Genomic DNA, 11,590 nt, shown 5'->3' on the forward strand with positions numbered 1-11,590 from the left:
TAAATTTACCATAACAGCTTCAACCCAGACAGAATTAAACTTAATGCCATGCTCATTCTCTTGGCTTCTTCCAGATGACCAGGTTGCATTCCGTGGCACATGACTGCTGCATTCGTGAAACCAGCAAACTTGCACAGCTGTGGCATCTTTTATCCACTTATTGATTTCAGTATGGAACTCAAAGCACATTTGGTTCAACTGATATCACATTAAATAATGGCCTGGTTGCCTTGGTCTAATGACCCGCAGTTATGCTCTTGGTATCATGCAAAGTCTTAAAGGAGGCCTACCACAGAATTTCAATGCAATCAAGTGGTCATAACATCAAGACCCCAATAGAGAAATTAAAACATCCGAGAAATCACAAACACAAATAAGCACCTAGAATTCAAAATATCTGGCAATCAGTGGTGCAGATACAGCTTAACTTTCCACTTAGGTCAACAATGACGATCCAGTGTATAGCAAGTCATCTGTAAAATGCACAGATTAGCAAAAGCAGCCGGTCACCTGGGTAAAAACAAATTGTTTTACCTCAAAACACTGCACTGGTCACCTGCATCGAGCAGCATTTTGCACATTCATTAGTGAATGTGCCACCGACAAAGTTTACATACATTGGCCTGCAAGGTTGATACTTTGAATACCTGGGTTTTAGAAGCTCCCACCCACAACAGGAAATATGAACATTGACCCAGAAGAGATGAGGCTGTCACCATCAGGAAGCCTTCAGAAACAAAAGCTCAGCTTTTAGATGATACTCACTTGATACCAGCTGTCATGCTCTGTGCTTGCTGCTGGGTGCCATTGTTGATTGTGCTGGTGTTCTTCAGATGATTAATTTGCTGAGAATGCATCCCCCCACCACCTGGTCCGACACTGGGCTTCATAGGGCCCCGTAGCTGCCCATTCTGACTGTTCAGACCCATTATAACAGGGTTCTCCGTTCTGGCGGTAGTCATTTTCTGTATATTGTCTTTTCAGAAAGTTTTGCCAGTCCAAACGTTGAAAGTCAGTACAAAAACTGTAATAACAGTTTATTAAGCTCTTCAAAATGAAGAGATAAATAAGTCTCGCTCAATATATGAGTCCTTTTATTGCAATGCCGGCAAGCGCACTTTTAAGTCTCTGAATGGCTAAGTAGCTCGCTCTGACAATCCGAACTTTTTCTTAAAACAAAAAAGCCTTCTAAACAAGAACTATATCCAAATCCAGTCGCTTCAATCTGAAAGAAAAAGAATAAGACATCACTAACGTTGTTAAACCAATTCTAAGTCAAAAGCAACAGCTTTAGATAATTGGATCTAGTTAGTAAAAAGCCCCACGTAAGAGATTTCAGAATAGTTGGCCGAATAGAATATTTTGAATACAAAAAAAAAAAGTTTAAGAAGATCAACTGTTTACCGCAATTAAGCCTGCAGCCGAATTGGATCGCTGAATAACAGGACAGAATAAAACGAGTAACTAGTCTCTGAATAGCTAACGTAAACAAGGGTTTGTAGCCCGAATAAAAATAATGTGTTGTTGTAGAATAGGACTTTTAGTCTTCTTTCTAACATCTCCCCCTACCTCTACAAACAGGTGGTGCTCTTGAAGAGCAGAGGACGCCGCCCCGACAAGACTAACACAAAGGAAGCTGATTATTTTAACTAGTTACTGGTATTGACTGTAACTAGAACAAGCATATGCAATAGATCTCGCATTTGCTGGAGTTGGAGCTATAGTCAATGTAAATTTATAACTGGACTTCTCTTGCCACATAAATTGGTCAACCCTGCCTCATAATTTGGTTGTTTCCTGTCACAATTTGTGGCTTTGCATACAACTAAAGCACTTCCATTTACCTTCGTCCTCTATCTGCAGACGAAAATTAAAGTGTTGCTATTTAGCATCCTAATCTAAATCTGCCATGCTAATTCCAACAGAATACCAGTTTCACTACCCCATCAGATTTGTTGGCTAACTCAACCATGAAAGAAATTAAAAAGACAGGGAATAGAGGGAGGGGTTATTATGGCTTCCACACTAACCTACTGCGGGGAACCAGAGATGGAGACAGAAAAGCAGGTTGTAGTGAACGCTTTGAAGGTGGTCTGGTTGTCCTAGGACCAACACAGGCGGAGTTATAAGCAAACCTGTTGTGTAAAAGAATGCCCTGCAAAGCACTGTAGGACAACCAAGTGCAGCAAGTATTGTTAAAGATTAACTGTAATGCTCAGAACAGCTCCCAGAGGACACCACAACAAAAATATCATTTGTAAGAAATATGGCCATGTAACCATATTATCCCTAAGGGTGATAACCACATGAAAATAGAATGGCACAAAGTAATGTAATGCAACCATATAGTCGGCCCCTAGCGGGGTAGTGCCTTACACATTCAGGCCTACTGCAATACTAAGACCCTTAGAACCCAAACTGCTCCAAGCTGCAAAACAAAAGTTACAACTGTAAGATAGCTTAAAAGGGGACTTTATGGTGGGAGGGGTTATTAAGTTTGGGCCCCCTTTAACTTAGTGTAGAGACCCAGAGCTATACACAAAGAGTCTGTACTGAGCAAAAGTGTTTTGAAAAAGAAAGCTTGCAAAGAATTATGGGGCTACTTTTCCCCAAGCACAGTAAATATTTTAGTATTGGCTCTCTCACTGTGCCTGGAGAGCAATCTTGAGGATTTGTGTTTTTTAGTAAAGCATGTATCAATTAAGTGTGTTTTTGGGGAAGCTACTAAGCGGAGAGCCGAAAGAAATGACTGACTGGGTAAGTGTGAACACTGTGACCAGCACTTCAATACCACCAATGGAGATTGTGCTGTTGGCCCCGTGAGTGCCATGGCTGCCATGGAGCACGAAGGAGAGAGCCCAAAGGAAAGAAAAAAAAAAAAAAATGTTAACCCACACTGAAGTATATCTGCAATTGTGCAATTATCCATGTAACAGGGTCATCCTGCAAAGCAGAAACAAAACTGCACCAAGGCGGGACAAACAAAGCAATTTCCAATAACCAACAGATTTTTGAAATACAAACCCATAAATTAGTTAAAGTGATTGGCGTGAGGTGGGCCCACAATACTTTCTACAGGTCAAAGCACGTGCGCGCTCGACCTAAAAATGGCTGCATGTTTGTGCTATATATGCAACAGTGCCACATAGGGTGAAGGGTATGCCCTGTACCACAAGTACATATAACAAAGGCTTTCAGTCACCTATACACGCAATCTATTCATTCACACATTCACAGATTTCCCAAAGACCACACTCACTCACATGGCAGCCCTGCCATAGTATCCCTAGTTAAGATTTTGTCCAAACCATAGTATGCGCTCAACAGGCATTAGGCTTAAAGTCAAAGAAACTGGGCAAGGGTAACAATCCAGGAGAAGCTTAGCCTTTAGGAGCTCACAATGGTTTTCACTGATCAGAACTAGCTCTCACTACTGAAGAGGTTGGAAACCCCTGACCTAGGAGAAACCTACACCATCATACCCCACACGAGCTGCAAAGTAGTTATTTCAACTTCAGGAGTGCCGACAAAACTTCCCAGGAACCAAACTATTTCTTTTGAAACAATTGACAAAGGAGCATTGATCATAATGTTAACGTCATTGGAGAGGCAAAGTTGTCAACTTATACCGTCCTTAACTTCCTGGAACTTTTTTTAAATTAAAAAACGTAGACATTTTTAAAGAAAGCTATGAAAAAAAAACAGAAGTTTTTCATGGTATGCAAAGCGTTTGTCTAATCAGACTGTCGTCAGGCCAGACCAGACCAATAGCCTCCAAGACGTTGGTGCGCACAAGAGCAACAGAGACTGTACAAAACATGTTCTCACAGCAAAGGCAGTATTGACACAGACTACATCAATGTGATGAATTCTTTCAGATGATCCACTCATATGTGGAACTGCCCGTCTGCCAAGCTCTACTCACAGCTATGCAACTACCAAGCAAGAGCAAACTATCCAGGAGCTATCATGCGAGTGCTGTACTAGTGCTTTTACAAATCAGACTAGCTGGTGTATAAGCAGTTTACCAATGAGAGTGCATGCTGTTTGAGCACTGAGCACCCAAGCTGGCTGTGGCACCATGGTCCGCATAACTACCAGTACAAGTACCAGCCTGAGTATGTAATTACTCTGTGGCACTAAAATTTATAAAGCGCTCATGAACCCAGTCTGTGGACGATTCCACACAGCCATACTGTTTTGAGACTGGCGGGCCAAGGAGGCTCTTATTTCCTAAGATTAATATAACAAATATAAATACCCTTTATCAACTTAATATAAAACAACCTTGTTATCGACCTATCACCAAAACCATCTGACACTGCACCAGAACACCCAAATCACGTTCATCAAAAAAAAAACAGCAACTCAATCACTGATGTTCAACAAACAGCATCACTTCTTTACCGAAAAGATGTTTCCAAGTACGTAAAAAAAAAAAAACACACTGATAAGCATAGTCCGAGCTACCCCTAACTTAACACCGTATTCCGTCCTAGCCCCTACACTAATCTTTACATGGAGCCATTGGAGGAACCTATTAGTGATTCATAAATAGGCTAAAAGCACCATCTTGTCTAAGAAAATAGCCAACACTGATGACATGGTCACTCTTTACTCCTCTTCAGACGTCCGCCAGCTGTCCAGGCTACTGCTGCCACAAGAACAGACGGTAGCAATGACTTATCAGTTCAGCCATACGTTCGGTGGCACTCACCTGCACATCTTGTTTGAGGCACCAATAAATTTGGCCTCAATCCCTATTTTAAGTGACATTTAAAGTTTAGAGACGATCGTACTTAACTGCTTAAAATATAAAACCCTCACTTCAACAACCTCTTGTACCCGCCACCCCTCACACGGTATCCCTACCCGGTACCACCTAACAGGTGCCATAACACTATCAAACATCGCTAATCACCTTACTGCACAGCGCTACCTGCCCAGTGAGGTGCTTGTCAATGCCCCTCCCCCAAACACTTCACGGTCGCTGAAACGATGGGGAGCGCGTACAATAGACTGTTAATGATCATTTTTAAACCATCAGAAAAACCAAGCGTCTCTCGGAGGAATAGACGGCTAACTAAAAAGGAAGGCAGGCACTCCATAGACCCTCAAAGGAAGGGGCCATCACCCAGTCAAGTGCTACAAGGTGGCGCAAATAGAAAATTCATCACAGGCCTCGAATGTGGAATGATACCATCACATTACAAACAAGAGTCAGAGAGAGCCCTGCAAATATCCTGGACAGGGTCGTCAGACATTTCTTAGAAACGGGAGCCACTTTTTTTCCTGAATGGTCACGGCACCAACTCCAAAAGCCAATAAAAGTATGGAGGGTAAAAATCTGTTTTCTCTTGGAAAAGGAGGAGAGCAATGAGAGAAAGAGACCACAAGTCTGAAAAATTAGAAGAACTCTTTTAACACTGTAAAATAGGAGAAACCCCGCCTGAGCAAGAAAAAAGATGAAATACTCCAATACAAACCGTGCCTGGGAAGGGGGTACCTATCACAACGCGACAAATGGGAGGAGCAAAAAAAAAAAAAAAAGCTCGTTAAAGGAAGGCATATCACTCCACGTCACCGCCTGTTGAGAAGTGACAAACATCAACGTCACAAATCTCGGGGGAGGGGGGCAAAACGTACTGCCAGCCCCTGAAAGAGGGTGTGAGATTCTCCTCGTAATAGGAGAGAGTAGAAGGCAAAACCTATCACAATGATTGCCGTGGTAAAGTGCAATCTGCTTCTGTCAAAGCAGAATTGAGAGCTGGCAAGGACCATGGAAGGGGGCGGCTCGTGTCACACAGCAAAACGAAGACTCACGTTCCATGAAGGGGGTAACACAAACCCATCGTCACAGACTGAATTAGGGTGGAGGGGGGCAAACACCGTCACATCGCCCGAAAGCGGAACACCATGCTAACGACAAAACGGAATTAAACGTAGTCATACTTTGTCAAGTAAGGACTTTTGTAAGCACCGAAAGAGCGGGGATGTCTAACGACTTAAAAAACAGCCCTTACAGGAGGATGTCAAGTGTCACAGGCTCAACTGGGTGGGACAAATACCATATATAGTCACGAGAGAATTAAGGCTCAAACAGACCCATTCAGTCAACGATGGGGGCAAGTGGTACATCAAAGACCATGTCACAGCCCATTAAATGAGGCCACCTATTTTCGTCTCCAATAGCCTTCCCCCGTGGCTACAGGCCTTACCCATCAACACTCTCCCAACAGGATTCCCCCTCCTGACGGACTTACGCGTCCCTCCCGCCTTAAACCAGCAGTCGCTCAGGGACCACCTCAGCCGTCCCTCCCCAGAGCTCCCTCCCGCCCCTCACCGCTCCGTGGACACGACTTCCATCCCTCTTCCCGTCTCTTTATTATTTTCTATTCGCCCGAAATGGCCGCCTTCCTCTTCCTCCTTTAAACCCTCCCCCTTCTCTGGAGATCCCTCCGCCGTGAGGAGGCTAGCATTCGCGCAGGAAGATTCATTCGCCCTCCGAGAGGGACTACTTATGCACCGAGAGAAGGGGGTTTGTGGTTATCTGTCTATTTGTTCCTCGCGAGGGATTATTCCTCTTTTCGGTCCCGCGGACCTCTTACCTCTCACTCTGAGCTCTCTGTCTGCGCCGCTCTGAACCCTCATCACCCCACCCCCTTCTTTGGCTACCGATGGATTCTCGGTTGGGGGGTTGGGTAGGACGTCAGAGGTTTGGGTGGAGGGACCCAGCATTTGTTTACGTTCATTATCGCGTCAGCGTTTTCATATACACATTTTAACAAGTAATCGGGTTGCGTATTAGTGACACGTCACGGCACGCAGCTCCAGCCAGAGGCCTACTGTGGGACATGCAGCATTATATTGCGTGTTCAGCTGTTACCGGACCCCCGCGCACTATTTACAACGCCGTCAGTCGAACGAAAAGCCTTAGGTCAGGGGGCTTTACATTTTTTTTTTTTTAATGGAGAGCTCCACCAAAGTTTATAGGGATTGGGACTCCCTGAGCAAAATGTTTCAAGTTGGCCCTCAACCACAACCCGCACTCCCATCACGTAAAGTACCCCGAATATTTTTTATTATTTATTGCAGGATATGTCCAAAGCCTGGCTCAACATGCGGCACAATACCTCAGATGCTTCTGCACTCCCAATATATAACAAGCATTGGCAAAGCTATTCGGTCTCGCCCACACAAGAGCTATTGGCTTTGGCAATCTGTTTTGCCTTGTACACCAGTCTGGTTGCTGTTCAGCATGGCTAAAAGTTTGTGAGGTGGAGTGGGGGAGTACAGTCTTGAAGAGTGGAGTGGAGTGTTGTAGAGTAGAGCGAATTAGAGTTCAGTGGCAGAGTCACATGGAATAAGGTGGAGTGGGTTGCAGAGGATTGATGTAGTGGGGTGGATTAGAGTGAAGTGGATTTGAGTGGGTGGATTAGATTGGATTGGGGGTGGGTGGCTTGGAATGGAGTCGCAAGGTGGGGTGGATTAGAGTGGAGTGTTGTAGGAAGCTGGCCTGGAGATGAACAGTGTGTTCCCTCAGAGACTGAGGCGACATGAGAGTGAGCAAAGGAGGATATGTCCCTATTTCTAGTGACCTTCCAACTAACCCCCTGGGCACAAAGGGGGCCCCAGTGTTATGGCTTCGCTTCCCACTACCTGAAGTGCTCCCAGCTTGGCTGGTGGGTTTATTAGGGACTCCTTGATCCTCTGAGGGACCCTGCTGACCCTCCCCAGTGTCCAGATCCTGTCTTTCTAAAGTCTGCTTCTTCCTCCTCCTCATCCTGGCTTCAAGCATGGTCCTGGGCATCTTCGAAGAGCAGGTCCAGGAGCAGGCTCTTATTAGGGTTCCTACATGTCTTCAGATTCCTTTAGGAACACAACTCCCTCTACTCTTGGAAAGTGAGGCCCACATATTGTGAGTCAATGGCCTGAGATGTGTTCTGCTCTGAAGACATGGTGTGTTAGAGTGGTGTAGGTGTACCTAACTACCCTAAACCCTAGTCTCTCAAAAGAAGTTTAGAGCAAGGGCTATGCCCAGACCCCTAGTTTACCTAAACTTAAGAGACTAGTTCCCTGACACTAAGGGCCAGATGTATCAAAGGATTTTGCATTTGCAAATCTGTAAATTCCACTGTTTCCGATGTATGAAAGGCATTCGCAGTGCAATTTTAAGGAATCGCTAAATTAGCGATTTCTTGCAATTGCAACAAGATATTGCAAATCGCATATTGTGATTTGCAAATAGTGAGGTGATATTGCGAATCGCAATATGCGATTCGCAAAAATCCAATTCACAGTGCAATGCATCAACAAGTCGCAAACTGCGATCATTCGCAGAATGGGTTTTTGCACGTGCAATTTACCACAAATCGAAATCACGTGGTAAACAGGTGCAACCTATATAGAGAGGCCTAGAATGACTCAGCCTCTTTTCCACAATGGCTGCACTCTACATCATGGCAAGGAGGATGAGGATCCTGGCAGGTTTGAGGAGAGGGAGGAGGAGACAGTAGCGCAAATTCAGAGTGTTCATTACTCTTTTTGACCAGACAGAGGAGGAGATATACGATGAGTACAGGTTAAACTCAGCCATGATACTTGGCCTGATAGCTGATCTATAACCCCTACTGCAGCGAAACACACACATGACCAATAGCACACCCACCCATGTGCAGGTATTATGCTCCCTGTACCTATTAGCCTCAGGGAGCTATTAAGAGGTCAGAGCAGCAGCTGGAGGTGTCTCACGGAGTGCACTTTCACACTTCTTTAATGCATTCCTCTGTGCCATGCTTAGCAAAATCCATCTGCGCATAAGATTCCCCAACACCCCACAGGATTTGCAACAAACCAAATACAATTTCTAACAGATTGCTCAATTCTCACGTCATTGGCTGCATCGATGGGACACGTGTAGCTATCGGCCACAGAGTATGTTTATCAGAACAGAAAGAGTACACATTCCATGAACATACAAGTCATAAGCAATGCCTCTAACGTTATAACAGATCTTGTGGCCAGATACCCAGGTAGCACACCTGACTCCTACATCTTCAGGCACAGTGGAATACACACAAGACTACTTGCTGGAAAGTTGGGCGAAGGATAAATACTTGGTAATGTAATAGTTGACAATGTCGCCTTGATGTAAATGTGATGTCACGGATAACAATTACTCATTTTACTCTCCTGTCATTCTAGGAGACAGTGCCAATGCAGTGCGGTCCTTCGTACTAACACCCTGTCTGAATCCTGTCACACCAGGCGAAAGGAGGTACAATGCAGCACACAGGACAACATGCAGCATTATAGAGAGGACCTTCGGCCTGCTGAATAGCCGTTTCCAATGCTCGTGCTCTGCAATACAGCCCGTAAACAGCTGCAAAATCGTGGCTACATGTGCTATGTTGCACATCACAACAACAAGGGGCATACCAGTGGAACCCACAGAGCCTGACTCCGATGAGGACGACGATCCCTTGCCACCCCTTCAGCCAGCAGACAGAAGCAGTGCAGCAGAGGGCAAACAAAGACGTGCTGAGATTAGGTGCAACTATTTTTGATGTAAGTAATGACAACACCACGTCAACTTTTATGTATTGCTGTAGGTAGCATCTTTATTGCCTTGACTTCAGGTATTGTATGTGTGATTAGGACATAGGTAAGCACTGTACACAAACAGGTCCTAGTTACAGTGTCCCACTATTAGCATCATAGTATCACCACATTGCTACATGATATGCAAGTCCCCTGTACCTCCCAACATTACTTTCTACGTCCATGCACTCCACTTGAGTGCTCAGTGGTCTCGGTGGCACCTCTTCTTGCGGGTTCCGAGACAGTACTGTGTCTGGTACTGCGACGCCTAGGATCCATCACAGGGGCTGTGAGACTGCTGAGGCTAGAGAGCTCCTCACTATCCCCACCACCCAGTTCGCTGTTTGTAGCACTCTGTGCTGTCTGCATTGTCTCCAAAACATTGGTGATTTGCACCAATCCTCATGCAACGTCCCAACTGCAATGTGCCATCTCCTCTTGCATGCCCACAGCACATTGGGACACAAAAGCAGTTGTGGTAGTGAGCCGATTGACAGATCTGTAGATCCCATCCAACCTGCCCATCAATTGGTGATGCGTCTACGGTGGCTGACATGCTCCTGCTGCATCACAGTGCAGACTTCCCTAATGGCATTTTTCATCTCCTTTGCGTGTTCTGCTAGTGGTTACTGTCCCTCATGCAGCTTGCACATGTTGTCATTGAGAGACTCCAACTGCTTGTGCATTGATCCCTTGTCATTAAGAGACCCCAACTGCTTGTGCATTGATCCCATGCTATCATTGTGATACTCAAACTGCCTGTGCATTTCTCCTATATTATGATCGATTGACACCAACTGCCTGTGCATTGACCTCATGTGTTTACATTGCAGGTGCTGCACTTTCAGAATGGAAGCCTCAAGGCCACTAAACAGTGATGGGCCCTCACCTTTCTCTGTGCACTGTCTGTCTTCTTCGCGACGCCTCCTGAGGGGAGTGGACTGACGCTGGGGCAGAGACTGCTGTCTGTCGGTGCTTCTAGCCTCTCGGGGTGGTGTGGGTACTTCATCTGGCATTTCATCAGAGTCCAGATCATACTCAGGGAGGGGTAGCACTCTTGCCCTGAGTCTAGTTGGTGCTTGTATGAAAGACTCACTCATGTTTGAGTCGGACTGTGGCTGACTTTCACTATCCCCCACATTTCCACCTTCTTCTGCATCAGGGCCCGGAACATCCGCAACATCAATGCACAGCATGTCATTCTTGGAAATGTACTCTAACAGTTGCGTAATAGGATTAAATGTACTCTGGCATAGTATCTCTGAAAGTCTTTTGTGTCGTGTATCTGCTTAGTTTTACACTATCTCGCTATTTATGTGGTAGATGCACTTTAGTGGTATGGACTACCAGAACCCAGGGATCCTCTGGAGGAGCTCTGGGCATCACCCCCGGGGTGGTGATGGACAGGTGTAAGGAAATGCCTCCTTGGCATGGTTGCCCCCTGACTTTTTGCCTTTGCTGATGCTATGTTTACAATTGAAAGTGTGCTGAGGCCTGCTAACCAGGCCCCAGCACCAGTGTTCTTTCCCTAACCTGTACTTTTGTATCCACGATTGGCAGACCCTGGCATCCAGATAAGTCCCTTGTAACTGGTACTTCTAGTACCAAGGGCCCTGATTCCAAGGAAGGTCTCTAAGGGCTGCAGCATGTCTTATGCCACCCTGGAGACCTCTCACTCAGCACAGACACACTGCTTGCCAGCTTGTGTGTGCTAGTGAGGACAAAACGAGTAAGTCGACATGGCACTCCCCTCAGGGTGCCATGCCAGCCTCTCACTGCCTATGCAGTATAGGTAAGACACCCCTCTAACAGGCCTTACAGCCCTAAGGCAGGGTGCACTATACCATAGGTGAGGGTACCAGTGCATGAGCATGGTACCCCTACAGTGTCTAAACAAAACCTTAGACATTGTAAGTGCAGGGTAGCCATAAGAGTATATGGTCTGGGAGTTTGTCAAACACGAACTCCACAGCACCATAATGGCTACACT

The 11,590-nt window shown here is 45.6% G+C and overlaps 1 protein-coding gene and 1 long non-coding RNA gene across 4 annotated transcripts in view; one reads left to right on the forward strand and one right to left on the reverse strand.

Annotated features, from left to right (window-relative positions):
• The window catches only part of DDX6 (DEAD-box helicase 6), a 322,102-nt gene extending 315,417 nt beyond the window's left edge, over positions 1 to 6,685 (reverse strand). The window contains exons 1-2 of one of the 3 annotated variants that reach the window (XM_069224790.1): positions 6,344 to 6,446; positions 766 to 1,225 (exon numbers count right to left, since the gene is read on the reverse strand). In XM_069224790.1, the coding sequence (XP_069080891.1) occupies positions 766 to 962 (197 nt within the window). In that variant the 5' untranslated portion in view covers positions 963 to 1,225; positions 6,344 to 6,446. Of the gene's footprint in view, positions 1 to 765; positions 1,226 to 6,218; positions 6,306 to 6,343; positions 6,447 to 6,608 lie in introns of those variants that run through there. The other 2 variants (XM_069224788.1, XM_069224789.1) reach the window with 2 other exon arrangements.
• LOC138285169 (uncharacterized) lies at positions 6,439 to 10,867 on the forward strand. Its single transcript, XR_011201532.1, has 3 exons — positions 6,439 to 6,538; positions 9,205 to 9,567; positions 10,434 to 10,867. It is a non-coding gene; the product is annotated as an uncharacterized lncRNA (long non-coding RNA).
• Positions 10,868 to 11,590: the final 723 nt, after the last annotated feature.

The sequence above is a fragment of the Pleurodeles waltl genome, chromosome 3_1, assembly GCF_031143425.1.
Source record: "Pleurodeles waltl isolate 20211129_DDA chromosome 3_1, aPleWal1.hap1.20221129, whole genome shotgun sequence".
NCBI lineage: Eukaryota > Metazoa > Chordata > Amphibia > Caudata > Salamandridae > Pleurodeles > Pleurodeles waltl.